The 15,942-nt window shown below is 40.0% G+C and overlaps 1 protein-coding gene across 14 annotated transcripts in view; it reads left to right on the forward strand.

Moving 5' to 3' along the window:
- The first annotated feature begins 7,648 nt into the window (after positions 1 to 7,648).
- LCORL (ligand dependent nuclear receptor corepressor like) overlaps positions 7,649 to 15,942 on the forward strand; it is a 189,901-nt gene continuing 181,607 nt past the window's right edge. For 3 of the 14 annotated variants that reach the window (XM_017540561.2, XM_037742773.1, XM_017540563.2), the window contains exon 1: positions 7,878 to 8,244. In XM_017540561.2, the coding sequence (XP_017396050.1) occupies positions 8,091 to 8,244 (154 nt within the window). In that variant the 5' untranslated portion in view covers positions 7,878 to 8,090. Of the gene's footprint in view, positions 7,710 to 7,877; positions 8,245 to 8,832; positions 9,334 to 15,942 lie in introns of those variants that run through there. The other 11 variants (XM_037742778.1, XM_037742779.1, XM_017540575.2 and 8 more) reach the window with 9 other exon arrangements.

Raw genomic sequence — 15,942 nt, forward strand, 5'->3', positions numbered from 1 at the left:
AAAGAAAAGAAAAGAAAAGAAAAAAGAACAAAAATCTCAATTAATTACACTTCCATTTCAATTCAAAAAAAGTCTTTTTGATACCAACTAGGTGTAGAATGCAAGTATACAGAGGTGGTGAATATCAGTCTCTGACTTCACAGTCTACAAGGTTATAGAGAGGAACAATAAGATACAGTCACAAATAATTAGAATACATGGAAAAATACAGTAAGACTTATGAGAAAAATAAAGTGTTCTAAGAGCACAGAAAGTAGTAATAATCACCACTCAGTTGAGAAGTGTCCTTCATGGGAGTAGGATAGCATGGAATGTCAGACGGGGACAGCAAAACCCCAATTTGGCTGAATGATAGGTTAATATTGAGAGACTATAATTTTTTGTGCTACTGAAAATGAGAAAAAAATCCAGCTTCCTCAATTTCTGATCGCTTAATAGGCAGCTTTTCACCTTCTTTCCTGTTCTCCAGTGAAAAGCAGTAGTTAAATTTGGAAAGACACAAAGATTCAAATTCTAGTTCCATCAGTAACTAGCTAGATGATGCTAACTTATTTAAGTTATTTAACATCTCTAAGTCAATTTATATTTCTTTCTCTTTGGCATGGGGATAATAATAATAGTAAAAGTACTTACTGCATATGATTATGGAAAGACTAAATGAATTAATAATGTGTATAAATGCCATGATAGCTATTATTATAGCAAAAAGAGTCAAGATTAGGAATCAGGAAATTGATCTTTAGTTTGGGTGTGCTACTAATAAGCTGTGTGACCTACATAAATTGCTTATCCTCTCTGGGCCCAATTTCCCTATCTGCAAAATTAGGGGATTGACCTAGATGATCTGTATTCCTTCTAAACTGTGATAGCCTAGGTACAATAGATGGCATTTTTATTTTACTTTGATACTGAGCTGTGCAATTGGATTAAATTGAATAAAATTGCCATCATTGAGCCTTTAATACATTGAAATTTTATTAAAAGGCTGAAAATGAAAGTAACAATAATACATTAGGCCAGGGAGGTGATTTCAAATGGACACAAAAAGAGTAGTGATAGGTCAGGTCCTATTATCATGCCTGGATGCAAGAGAAAGTAGATGGTAAATGGTATTAAAATCATGTGCCAAGCTCAAAGGTGTATGATTTTATGTAAAAAAAAATTAGAAAACATACTCACTCTAATTTTAGTATTAATTATCCTGACAGTTCAGGGCCTGAGCTGTCCTAATACAGTAAAACTTAGGTCTAACTATATGATATTTACTATATAGATAGTAACGATATAACAGTAATATTTTAAAGTATCCAATGATTGAACTCAACAAAGAGCATAAAGAATAAAATTCTGAGATGCCACCCTGAGATAAGTGACAGAATTGGACCAGCTATCATGCTCGTTATGTATAATAAGGATAGTCTTAGAATAGGAAAAAGGGAGACATTATAATCTAAGAAATGAAGTACATTACCACTATATTTCTGTTTCTTCAATCATTATTCCTGTTGTCAAATTTTATCTTTGTTCCTACAAAATGTACAAAAAGGTGTTGATAGTATTTGGAAATGCATCAAGAAGTCAAAATCACCATATATTTTAAATATTTCTAACTGTTTAACTGAAGTCTTGGAAATGAATTCATTAACATGTATATATTTCAGGTAATGATGTCTTTAGAGTCTGTACTTCCATAATGAAGAAAACTATTGAGAAGCCTTTAACTCATGACCCTGGATGAATCTAAGATGTTTGCATAAAGTTTAGTATAATATGATTATGTCGCTGATTAGAAATTTTCTGGAAGGGGAATTTGTTCTATGTCCTAAACAATTGGTTAATCAAATTTTTCTCTGATGTTTTAATATTTGATCAGTGAACTGCATTACAGGTCAGGACCAAAGGAAATATAGTAAAATGTGATTATTTCTTTCTCTCTCTTTCTTTCTTTCTTTCTTTCTTTCTTTCTTTCTTTCTTTCTTTCTTTCCTTCTTTCTTTCTTTCTTTTTCTTTCTTTCTTTCTTTCTCTTTCTTTCTTTCTCTCTCTCTCTTTCTTTCTTTCTTCTTTCTTCCTCTCTCTCTCTCTCTCTCCTTCTCTCTTTCTGTCTTTCTTTCTTTCCTTTGACACAGTTTTGCACCTGTTGACCAGGCTGGAGTGCAATGCTGTGATTTCGGCTCACCACAACATCCACCTCCTGGGTTCAGGCAATTCTCCTGCCTCAGCCTCCTGAGTAGCTGGTATTATAGGCCTGTGTTACCAAGCTTGGCTAATTTTGTATTTTTAGTAGAGACGGGGTTTCTACATGTTGGTCAGGCTGGTCTTGAACTCCCGACCTCGGGTGATCCGCCTGCCTTGGCCTCCCAAAGTGTGGGGGTTACAGGCGTGAGCCACTGCACCTGGCCTAAGATGTGACTCTATAAAACAGATATAATTTACTCAAAAGATAGTTTCTCAGCATTACAAAGCATTGTACAGTTAAGGTATCTCGTAGTTATGCTTTATAACTGTAAATATCTAATGCATACAAAATTGTTTAGATTATATTAAATTATAAAATATGTAGTTTTTATAGTACATATTGATAATACAAAATTGAGTAGGTATTTTACAATCCTACTGGTATATTGGATTGTTTATGTTTGTTACAAAATATAAGAATAGCTCTCATTTTGGGTTAGTATCTCAAAAAATATTACTCCAGTCATACCCTCTATAATTTTGTATTTCTCTATTGTGGAACTGTATTTCAAACTACTCCAATTTATTTGTATTTGTTATATCATGCTCTCCTAAAATGCACCCTCACTTGAAAATTGACTAAGTGGTAAATAAATTAATAAACTATTACTTGGCCCTGCAAGTTACATGTCTTGGTACCGTCTAAGAACTCTGTAGATGTGGTTATCAGTTTTAGGGGGAAAATAGTGAACTTGCATTGTTATTTACAGCAGTTTGATGGAAGTGATGACTCCAATTTGTTCACACCATTCTAAACCCATGCCATTTGTTAATGTCCTTACATTCAGACTTTGGGCTTGACCATGAGATTTGCTTTGGCCACTAGGATAGTAGCAAGCAGAACATGATGCAAGCTGACTTGAAAAGAACTTCTTTTTTTTTGAGACAAAGTCTTGCTCTATCACCTAGGCTGGAGCGCAATGGCTCCATCTCGGCTCACTACAACCTTTGCCTCCTGGGTTCAAACAATTTGCCTGCCTCAGCCTCCCCAGCGGCTGGAATTACAGACACCCACCACTGTGCCTGGCTAATTTTTTTTTTTTTTGCCATGTTTTGCCATGTTTGCCAGGCTGGTTTTGAACTCCTGACCTCAGGTGATCCACTCACCTCAGCCTCCCAAAGGAAAAGCACTTCTACATTAAAACTTACCACTACGTTGTGCTTCACATGCTATGTAAATTATTGGCTCTAGCTAGCCTCTAAATGGTAAGAGACACACGACTCAGTCATTCTCATTACCCCAGCAAATTGGGAGCCAAACTGCACACCAGAGTGAGGTCATTCTAGATCACGCAGCTCCAGCACTAGCAACCTCAGGTAAGATGTGCTGAACTTCACCAGGTCAGCAGAAGAGCCCACCTGACCTGCAGACTTGAGAATAATATCTAGTGGTTATTCTTTGTGCAACTACATTATGGATCGGCTTGCTACACAGCATTAAATAACTGATAAATATATACAGGAAGTAGATAGCAGAACAAAAACATTTTCCCAAAGAAGATTAACATTTCATATCATATATCTGTTGTTATGTGAAAATCCTTTGTGAGTAACTAGCTTTTCAGTGCAGGAGGCAATCTTTGATAAGAACTTCTTTTTTTTTTTTTTTTTTTTTTTGAGATGGAGTTTTGCTCTTGGTGCCCAGGCTGAAGTGCAATGGTGTGATCTCAACTCACTGCAACCTCAGCCTTTTGGGTTCAAGCAATTCTCTCGCCTCAGCTCCTCAGTAGCTGGGATTACAGGCATGCGCCACCACACCTGGCTAATTTTTTATTTTTAGTAGAGACAAGATTTCACCACATTGGCCAGGCTGGTCTTGAACACCTGACCTCAGGTGATCCACCCGGCTCTGCCTCCCAGAGTGCTGGGATTACAGGTGTGAGCCACCACACCCAGCTGATATGACCCTCTTTTTATGCTTGACCTTATAGATAACTCAAACATGCATCCCACCAATAAATAAATATTAGACACTATCTGAATGCCTGGCACAGCACTTGATGCTTAGAATGCAATGGTTAATCAGTTAGACTCCTACTTTTATGTTCATTGGGTAATCATAATACATTCTGTAGTACTTACCATGGAAACTTCTTTGCTCTTCAAAGTGAAGCTGAATTCCAAAGCTAACTCCATTTTTGTATTTCAACATTTCTGGCCTTAATCTTTCTCTTCTCCCAAAAAATTCCAGATATGTGATATTCATTAGATCTGGTTATATCCCTAGTTCTCCTTCTTTTGGAGAATACAGTAACCTTGCATTTAAAGTGGTAGACTACAAAAGTGGCCATAAATTATTTATTTCCCTTTATCCAAATCCCTTTGCAATGCTACTTGCAGATCCAAGAGGTAGAATCTATATTGACTCCAGGCTTAGCCATGTGACTTGCTTTAGCCATTGGAACCAGAGCAAATGTGACTCAAACCGAGATTTGAAAAGGACTTGTGTATCGGGCCTTGTTTTCTTGCAGTACTTTGGACCCTTGTGACTGCCACCATGTGAGCAAGCTAGGGATAGGGCTGGCCTCTTGATACTTGGTCTCATTGCTCTGTGTTGCCAGCTGGCAGTGAGTGAATCCTTAGAAACAGAGCTGCGTTGCTGACAGGCAGCTGACCACAAACACCTGAGTGAGTCCAGTCAAGGCCCACAGAAATGTCCAGCTGAACCTAGTACAAATTTTCACTCCACAGATTTATGAGCTAAATGAACAGTTGGTGTTTTAAGGTATTAAATTGTGGGATGGTTTGTCCTGCTTTCAAAGCTATCTAATATATAACTCCTTAGAAGTCAGTCATGGCCATAAAATTTGCTTCGTCTACTGAAATGTGTCACTTCTGGCAGAAGCCTTTAAGAATTGGACTGTGATTTAGCATCATTTTTCTCGTCATGGTGACTAGGGGCTTTCCGAATGGCGTAGCCCCATAAGCCTCAGTCCCTGGATGGACATGAGGCTTATGGGGCTCATGTTCCTTCCACCCTTTTCCACACTGACCTTTGGAAGACAGGTAGTATACTATGAAATAAACTTTTGTGTTAATCTTTGTATTGAGGTTTTGAGTTTACTGGATTTGGGGCTTGTTACTGGAGCAGAACATAGCGCATTCTAACTAATGTATACATTGGCACCCAGAAGGAGGTACAGTTATAACAGAAAATCTAAAACGTGGCTTCAACTTAGCTCGGTGGGTGGTAGCAAGAAATTGTCAGACGCTGGAAAGTTGGAGATGCTAATTGCTGAAACAGTTCATGTGTGTCTCTTATTCTCCTTTCTATACAGGAATGTTTACCGTATGCTGTGGTTTGAATTTGTCCACAAAAAAAGCACATGTTGGAAATATAACAGTGTTGGGAGATGTCGCCTAATGAGAAATGATAGGCTATGAGGGCATAGTCAATGGATTAATGTTATCAAGGGAGTGGATTCTTTATAGCAGGAGTGGGTTCATTATAAAAGGATGAGTTTGGCCCCCTTTGACTCACTTGCCTTCTCTTTGCCTTTTTACTGTAGGGCTCTTGTTAGATGCCAGCACCTTGATCTTGGACTTTCCAGTCCCCAGAAACTGTGAGCAATAAATGTCTATTCGTGATATAAATTACCTAGGCAGTGGTATTCCATTACAGCAACACAAAATAGACTAAGACACCATGTTTATTTAGTCCCTGTTTCATCACTCTGTGTGTGTGTGTGTGTGAGAGAAAGAGAGAGAGAGAGAGAGAGAGAGAGAGAGAGACTAGAGATTGAGAGTGGAAGAGGGGTCAGGGGTTCGCCACGGTGGCTAGGCTGGTTTTGAACTCCTGACCTCAGGTGATCCACCCACCTCAGCCTCCCAAAGGAAAAGCACTTCTACATTAATATTTACCATTACACTGTGTTTCACATGCCGCCACTATGTAAATTATCGGCTCTAGCTAGTCTCTAGATGGTAAGAGACACATGACTCAGTCATTCTCATTACCCCAGCAAACAGGGAGCCAAACTGCACACCAGAGTGAGGCCATTCTAGATCATGCAGCTTCCAGCACTAGAAATCTCAGGTAAGATGTGCATTCCTGCCACCCAGAGATGAACATGTAGATAAGCAGGAAATAGATTTTTGTTGTTTTAAGCCACTAAGATTCTTGGATCCTTTACTACGGCACCATAATTTTTCCCATTCTAACTAAAGTAGATTACTATAAAAGTGATCAGGAAAACTACAAAGGCTGATCATCTTGGCAATTATGAGTGGAAGTGGTTAACTGAAACCATCCACTGACAATTCCAAAATCACCTGCGCTAGTGATTTCATCTGCACTCCAATTGTGACCGTTCTAGAAAAGGTGATTATGAGTTCGAACTTCGTTATATTTAATTTAGGAAGATGTAAAAATTACATCTTCGCTACTGAAGTCGTAATGAGCGATGCAATACTTTCTCATGGGAAGAAAAATAAGGTGGATAAGGATAAGCTACAAAATAGGGAAGGTGGTACTGAACTCGGAATTTATGAGTTTCCAAGAAGAATTAAACATATTTCCCACAGACATGTGAATACATTTCCAGTAATACACAGTATTTCTTAGCAATCGTTGGGTGGCTTAGCTTCGGTTTCATAAACTTCAAGTACATGGAAACAAACGCATACTCTCTCTGGTGCAAAAAGTAAAAATTGTTTGGAGTCTCGTATTTAATCGTAAGATTCCTGTTTCTGTCTGAAGAAGTTATTTTCTCTAGCATGGCATAGAATTCATTTCATAACATTTGTAAAGTGCTTAATCCCGTGTCACGCACTGTACTAGGGTCTGATAAGTGACAGATATCACGGTACAGAGGTCTCAGTAGGTCACTGCCGTCCACCAGCTTACACAGAAAATTTTCCTTCTGCAGTTTTCAGCCGGCTGCACCCAGTTCCCTGCACGTAATTTTCCGTGAAAAAAAAAAAAAAAAAATCGCATCTTTTTCCTTGTCCTTGAGAATATTCTCGCTTTCGGAGATCTCTTCGCCTTGGAAACCGAAGTCACTCCGGGATCTCTCTCTCTCGACGTTTGGCAGTTATTCCATATGTAGCCAAATGACCGGCTTGCCCTTCCTTGCGGAGTGACAGGATGACAGCGACCCGGGAAAGTTTCCAGCACTTAAAACACAAAGCGCAGCCTCAACCCTCAAGGGGCCAACAACTTTGGTGGTTTTCACGACCTTTCCATCAAGGAACCTAAGATAGCTAAAGCAGTCGGGTCAGACCCCGCCACCTTGGTGGCGCACAGTCTCGGGCGCAAGGAGCGACAGGCTCAGCCCCACAGTGGCGCGGCGCAGAGAAGTTCCAGCCCAGCTTGCAAACCTAAGTGTGCGAGGGGAAGCCCCTCCTTTCTTCTGGACTACAATAACCAGCAGGCACCGCGCCACGGCCCCAAGCTCAGCTTTGGGATCCTAGCGCAATGGAGCCCGGGAAGTGAAGTCTCCGAACTGTCGGAGTCCCGTAGTGAAGGCAGAAGGTAGGCGTTGCTAGTCCGCTCCGCTAGCACGCCGGTTCCTGGCGGGGCTTCGGGTCTCTAGCTCCCGCTCAGGGTTTTCGCGGGTGGCGGGAGCGGTATGGCTCGCCGGAGTAAACTCCAGCGGGAGGGGGAGGAGGGTAGTGAGTGGGGAGGCGGGGTCAGCGGAAGCGGCAGGTTGCTTCCTTCTCCACTGGCTCCCTCCCCGCCTCTCCCTGAGGGAGTGGTGGGAGGGGGAGGGAAGGGCAGAGGGAAGGTAGTGACACGTGTCAATCAACCCCCCTCCGGGGGGCGCGCGCTCCGGGGCTCGCGCCGAGGGCTCGCGCCCCTGCCTCGTGCCTGCGCTGCTCGTATGTAAATGAGGGCGCGTGACGCGGGACGCAGATGGACAAGGGAAGAGAGAGAATGGCCGCTGCCGCCGCCGCTGCTGCCGCCGCTGCCGCCGCCGCTCAGTGCCGGAGCCCTCGGTGCGCGGCGGAGAGGAGAGGATTCCGGCGGGAACTCGACTCTTGGCGCCACCGCCTCATGCACTGTGTAGGTAAGAGAGACGCGAGCCGGGGCCCCGAGCTCCGCGCGGCGACAGCTGCCGCAGCCCGAGGAGTTTGTGGCTGAGGGGTTTAGTTGAATCTCCCGTTCGGGTTAGTTCGGTGGGGGAGCGAGATGGGAGCGGCGCGGCGCGGCGGCCCCGGCGCTCGCCTTTTGTCTTGCGGGCTGTTGGCCCGGCGCAGTCCGCCTTCCTTTGCCTTCCCAGCTCTTGGGCTCCCCGGGAACTGTTAGTTCGGACCCGCTTGCCGAGCTCCGGAGGAAGCCGCCCGCTCGCGCTCTCCCCGAAACTCCTCGGCGCCCGTCGCTGCCCACCGTCGCCTGCTGTCCACCCTGACAGCAGGGAGGAAGCGGCCCGGTGGGTCGGCGCCCTGCCGGAGGGGAGCCGGCGGGCAGGGCGGCCTGAGGAAGGCAGGCTGGTCCGCGCCCCCGCCGAGCGCACACACACCCCCTTCTCGCCGCCGGGGGCCGGGTGAGCAGTCGCAGCCAGTTCCCGGGGACCCGGACCTGGAGACCCCCGGGTGCTCGCAGGGTGGGGGCCGCAGATGGGCTGGCGGGGGGCGAGGGGCGGCGGGGGCGTCGCCCGAGCGGCGGGGGGCGCCCAACTCTGCCCTCTCGCGCTCGGCGGCGGCGCTGTGTGTACCCCTTTAAGAAGGAGCCGCTCGAGCGCTGACGGTTGGGATTTGAAGTTCTTCCTCCCTCTTTGGAAGTCTGGACGGATGGGGGGTGTTGCCACGGCAACGACACCCTTCCCCCCCCCTTCTGCTTGCGGACGCCCCGACGACTCTGGTCCTCTTTCACTGTCATGTGATGGTCTCTTTCTTGCACACACACACACACACGCACTCGCACTCGCATACGCATCGCCCTCCCCACCTCCCATCCCCACTCAACTGCAATTCCCTCTTTTTGGTTGGGTCTGAATCGCTTTGCTTCAAACTTCTGAGCTTGGGTCTCTCACCCTGTGGATTGCTTAGGGTGACAGGAATGGTGGGACTCCCGACCTTGCTGCAGTCGCTTTTTTTTTTTTTTTTTTTTTTCCTTGCCTGAGTGAGACGAAAGCATGGAGCTGTTTATCCAGCAGGTTGGTTTAGTGGGCTTAGCGGGGCGAACACGGGTTGTGGAATGGGGCGCGTTGTGGGTGTTTGTTTTGGAAGGAGGTTATGGGTGGGAGTGTAGGGGAAGAGGTAGAAAGGAAGGTTGTATTGTGTAAGCAGTGGATGGTGGCAGCAGCTTGCTCTACTGAGGAGTGAATCTTGGCATTTGGAGTTGGGGAGTAACCCTAGTGTCTTGAGAAAACAACTCTCTTACCTTGTTTCCGTCTGCTCTGGCACCACCTTGCATCCCCGACCCCGCCTCCCAAGTGTTTGGTTAACGCCTTAAGATCTTTTTTTCACTAGTGGAAAGGAGATTGTATTAGGTTAAACTAACACAATTTCAATTAAGATGTGTACCGCAGAAAGCGTTGAATATAGGAAAATGTACGAGAAAGGAAGGTTGCTTTGGAGGCATTTAAGTGATGTTTAAGTAATTTACTGCTTTTGTTTTGCCTTTATGAAAATTGTATTTTGGTCTTCTCTAAGGAAAGGTGATGAGAAAAAGCTTTAGTCAAGTACTCGTAAGTGATTTTAGTTCGTGAAGTGTAAAAAAAAAAACCTAGGTATTTAAATAATTTGTTTTAAAAAGTAAATGTTATTTGTGCTTCTTGAATTCAGTGGACTGTTTTTGATAATTGCTTATGTAAAGATCTCTGGAAATCAATTAGAAATCACTGAGTTCATTTAGGTAGAATTAGGTGGGACGACAGCATTGCATCACTAGCTTATGATATTACCCTTAATTTTGCCAAGGCACAAAGTGATTTGAGCATGTCTTTTTATGTTTTGGAATATTTTGGGTTTTTTTTTTTTTTTTTCTTATTTTTTTTTTTTTTTTTTTTTTTCTGATCTTCTTGCTTATTTAGATACCTTAAGTATAGCTTTGCATCATAAAAATATATATACTTTTGAAAAACAAACTTTAAATGAAACATAGTTAATTGGATTTGATGGAAAAGGGAAGTAGAATATCTTTTTACCTTACTAGTATATTCAAATAAAATTGGAAGGCATTGAAAGTTAATACTGTATGTCTAATGTAATCCCTGTATTAGGGTTTTAATGCAGTATGCGAATACATTGTATGTGAAAAGAAATTTTGTCCCTGGCTTCTAACTGTATTTGAGAATTCTTTCTCACGGTCCCCATCCTAATAAAGCACTATTAAAATCTGTCTCATATTTTGTTATTGTTATTTATTTATTGAGACGGAGTCTTAACTCTGTCGCCCAGACTGGAGTGCAGTGGCGCGATCTCGGCTCACGGCAACCTCCGCCTCCTGGTTCAAGCGATTCCCCTGCCTCAGCCTTCTGAGTAGCTGGGATTACCGGCATCCGCCACCACGCCCAGCTAATTTTTGTATTTTTAGTAGAGACTGGGGTTTGTCACGTTGGCCAGGCTGGTCTCGAACCCCATTGTTATTTTAAAATTAACATTCCTTTTACATGGAGTATACACTTGTTGATTGGGCTTTTTCTTTTAGCATCCTAGGTGTTAAGCACTTATTTATATGGTGTGAATGGGGATAAACTAGCATTCGGATCGTTACCTTTTGCTATTAATGTGCCTTACATTCATTACTTTGTAAATATTTATTTTAAAAAAGCCATTTTCGTTTCCCTTTGCATGTGTATGCATGTGTGAATATATATGCATACACATATATGTGTATATTTAGTATGTATATTGAATATTCGGTGCTCATTGCTTACAATGATTTTTATAAAATAATATCCTTATTGCCTTTGGGGAAGGAAATGATCCAAACGTCTCAATTTTAAGTGAGATACGGAATTGTAGGCAGCATCTCAGGGTTGTACAGCAAATTAGGATTGAGCCCCTAATGAGATTTTGAATCTCAGTTCTTGATGTAACTCTTTAATCTGATTCATTTTATAACTCATATTATATTCTAATTTTATAGGGAAGAGAGTTATTTTAATTGTCATAACTCCTTGTAGTTAGCCACAAAGGGAAACGTTTAACTCTTAATATGGAATGAGATGTTTACCATCCTCTAATTGTGGTATTCGTCTCTTTATGTTAGATTTTTAACCACTGTTCTGATTCATTCCTGATATTTTTCTTTTAATTGAGTTGTCCTTCAACCTTTTGTCACAATTAATATCTCTATTTACAATATGGTACCTTTTATAATTTTGACTGTTTTCTATAATTATTCTAAACTGTTTTATAGTTTTCAGTAGCCCATGTAACAAATGTTTGAGTGCTTGTTGGATACGGTAAATCGTATCCTAGTACTATGATATTGAGAAATAACAGGTACAGGCCTGGATTTTATGAAATGTATAATATAGTTAGCATTTGATAAGTCATAAAATTTAAAACAGGTCTAGAATAAAAGAAATACACCGGTACATTTTTTTAAACATCATCAGGACTTGTATAGTCCACTAGGATGTCTGATCTGGGAGACTGGCCAATATTTTAAAATTTTATATTTTGATGTAATTTCAATCTTAAAGAAAAGTTGGAAGAATAGAACTCCTATGTGCCCGCATTTGTCGTTTTACATTTTGCTATGTTTATCATTCTTGCTTTATATAACTATCTCTCTATATATTTTTGGAACAATTTGAGAATAATTCAGAGACATCATACCTCTTTACCCCTAAATTCTTCAGTGTATATTTTTAAAAAACAAGGTTATTAAAACCAGAAGATTTAATGCTGATATGTTATCTAATTTATAGTCCATATTCAAATTATATCTGTTTATCTATTTTCTCTGTTGGTTTCTTTTCCATCTTATTCTGGGATCCACTCCAGGATTATCCATTACATTTGGTAATTATGTCTCCTTAGTATCTTTTAATCGGGAACACTTCGTCAACCTTACTATTTCTTGACCTTGACATTTTTTTTTAAAGTACAGGGCAGTTGTTTTGTAGAAAGTCCCTCAATTTGAATTTGTCTATTGCTTTCTTGTGGTTAGATTGGTTATGCGTTTTGGCAGGAATAACACTCAAGAGATGTTCTGCCCTTCTTAGTACATCATATCTTGAGATTCATGATGTTTGTACCAGTGTTGGTAATGTTAGCTATGAAAATTTTGTTAAGCTGACATTCCTCTTATGTATCCCTGAAAGTTATTATTTATCCCTTTGTAACTTACATGCAATTTGTGGGAAAATAATTTGGGGAACAGTATATTTACATAGTATAATCAAAACTTCACCCACAAATTTTAGCATCAATTGATGATTATCTGAGTTCATTCCTTCCATAATTATTAGTTGACATTCTGACATAAGGTAATCTTTCCCATCTCTTATTTATTCAGTTCTTTTTATCTGCGTGAACTCATGGATTCTTAATTTTATTCAGTGGTTAAATCCATCGTTATCATTATTTTGATTCACAAATTGTCCCAGGTTTGGCCAATGGGTGTCTCATCATGATGGTTCCAGTGTATTTCTGCCAAAACAAGATATTCCGGGTTAATCTTGTATTTTACCTGTCCAAGCTGTGGCAAGAGCTCCTTTTCCAATGTTACCTGTTCTTTTCAGTGGAAAATAGACTTAGATACCAAAATCTAAGTAGTAGATTTTGGGACTGATTTTAAATCTGATTTTTATGATACAGAAGCTGATAATCAGTGTAACCATTTTGTCTAAGGTCATAGCGGCAGAACATAATGGCAAAGATTGGTTTAGAATCATTTTGTAAACTCCAGCATCTTTGCTCTATAACAGTGTTGTCCAGTACAATTATAATGGAAGTAAAACATGTCATTTTAAATCCAGTAACCACATTTAAAAAGCATATTGTATTTAACCCAGTGTGTTAAATATATTATCATTTTAACACTAATCCATTTAGAAATTATTAATGAGTTAGTTTACATTTTTCAAAATATTGAGTCTTCAAAATCAGGACTAGACACATTTTAGGTGCTTAATAGTCACATGTGGCAAATGGCTATCACATTGGATAGTTCAGCTCTATATGGTAGTCGCTCCAGCCAACTCTTGGTTACCATACCACCTAATTAAAGCCTGCTGATAATAACCTATAGCTTAATTTATTTTTTCTCAAATCTTTTATTTTGGTAGTATAAAACAGCAAATAAACATATAGGTTCTAGTGCTAAACTACTTGTATTTGAATCCTATTATTACCTCTTAGCAGTGTAGACAAGTAGCTTAACCTCTCTATACTTTAGTTTTTTAATCTGTAAATTGGAGGTAATCAGATTATTTGATAATTTTATGTTTGTATATGTTGATATGTGTCTTTCATATAGAAAGCATTCCCTAAGTGTTTGCCATTATTATGATTGATTTACACAGGTTATAAGCAGCGTTGAACTTTTACATTTTTGCCAATAGATTCTTTCTGGTAGGAATTCTGATGAACAATGAAAAGATCGTGAAACATATTAAAGAAAAGATAGTAAGGGCTTGAATGATCTGTATTCTAGACTATTCTAGAGCCATAGAATTATAGTTTTAGAATCACAGGGTATCAGTCTAATCCTGACTTTTTATATATGAAACCAGGAAGGCCTTTGATGCTGAAAGCAATCTTTTTGATATGTGGTAACTGAATAAAAATCATTTTTAGTTCATTTAAAAAATGTATATCATACTAGATCATCTTGAAGCTACTTTTTGTTGGTGTCTACTCTTAATTTTACTTTTCCTGTTGATCAACTTGCTGCTACTTTCTGGATGCTTCTTGCCTCCTGCTCCTTTATCTTACCACTAACTTCTCCCTTATGTTGTCACTGTTGCCATGTAAACCCCATAAGAGTAAATTTACTTAGAAGTCTGTATTGATGGGACTGGTATGGATGGGTCTGCTACCCAAAAGACTTTGTTTATACAACTGTTTGTTTTTTTTTCAAGCATTGTCAAATATGTTTTCTATTTTAAAAGATGTAAATTGTGGCACCATCTAATAGCGTGCCTTAGACAAATGGAATCTGCGATCCTGATTAGTAGTTGGATGGTTAAGACGTATATCAAGTCTTTCTGTAAAATAGGCAAATTGATGAATTTTGCATGCAAATTTTGAAGTTCTCCATACTCTTGGATCATCTTATATTTGGAAGAATGAAGTTCTGCCCTCTTTGGAACCAAGCAGTTTGCTTGGTTTTTATTCTTGTTTGCTGTTTTTATTCTTAAAAAAGATGCTATAATATTTATGTAGCATGTGAATTTTGTATTTTGTAAATATTAGATATGGGCTACAGACTGATGTTAACCAGCCTTTTCTGTGTGGTGTCCTTTTTTGTGCACATAGTACATCCCTTGTTTGGCTACGTGTGTGCACTGCTCCCTGATTGGCTGTGCTCATAAATTGCTGTTATGTGTCCTCTACATTCCTCTAACTTTTCTGACTTCCAACTATGGTCTTTAATTCTTCCACCATAGTGCAGTCTTGGAAGGAGCAACAAAGATATATAGATTTTTGGTTAAGTTATGTAACTTTTTCTTCCTCATTAATAAATCTAAGCTTTCATTTATAATACCCTACATTTTTGGTGGGGAGTTTCTGACTTTTCTTTTTAGTAGTATTCCTTCCTTTTGGTATATTTGACTAACAATCATGGTTGATAGATAACAGAGCACCAAGGACATAGGTCCAAAATTTTAAGGACCTTCCTGACTTTATAGAGTTCATACTCAAGAACTGAATCTATAATCAAGTAATCTTTTCAAGAGTTTTATTCACAGTGCAATCTAGATAAGAGAATATGAATGGGCCCACACCAGCCTACTGCTACCACTAGAAAACTGATTAACAAAATAATACCATCTTTGTATTTGAAGAATAGCACTTTGTTCTTTATTAAAGCAAAATAAAAATTTTGAGAATTTTTTGTGTTTGATAGAAAACAAAACTTAAAATGAATTAATTGTCTGTATCTCATCTCCTTTCCTTTCATATAGTTTCCCCATAATTGGCAGCAGCCGTATCCTGCTTGCCTACATTTGCTTCTTTCTTTTCTCCTTTGTTTACCTTAATCTGTTGCCAAGCTATTATTACCTTCTTTATAATATCTCATGGAGTCAATTTTTTTTAATGCAGTAAGCATTTGAACAGATCCAGATAAGATTCTGGTTTATGTCAGTGTCTGTATTGCGGGTCTTACTGTCTTTCAGTCTGACTTACACCCCATAGTAAATCATTGTTTAAAGTAGCTGCTTTGATTTTATAGTTCACAAAGCTGTAATATCTTCCATTTATCTTTTTTTTCATGAAATAAAAGCTTCTAGCCATGTTTATCTATTTGGTCATGGTTTACCAGCCTGCTTCTTCTGTTTGTCTAATTTCTTCTTCAGACAACTCAGCCTTTTTCGTAGGCTTTTTTTTCTTTTTTATCCACATTCCCCCAAATTCTCCAGTATCTTTTTAGTTATCTCTTCTACCCTGCATCCTCCGTCACCTTTAAAATTCAATTGCAGGCCGAGCGTGGTGGCTCATGCCTGTAATCCCAGCACTTTGGGAAGCTGAGGCAGCCAGATCACTTGAGCCCAGGCGTTGGAGACCAGCCTCACCAACATGACCAAATTCTGTCTCTACTAAAAATACAAAAATTAGCTAGGCATGGTGGCACATGCCTGTAG

Source organism: Cebus imitator, unplaced genomic scaffold (assembly GCF_001604975.1).
Source record: "Cebus imitator isolate Cc_AM_T3 unplaced genomic scaffold, Cebus_imitator-1.0 Scaffold127, whole genome shotgun sequence".
Taxonomy (NCBI): domain Eukaryota; kingdom Metazoa; phylum Chordata; class Mammalia; order Primates; family Cebidae; genus Cebus; species Cebus imitator.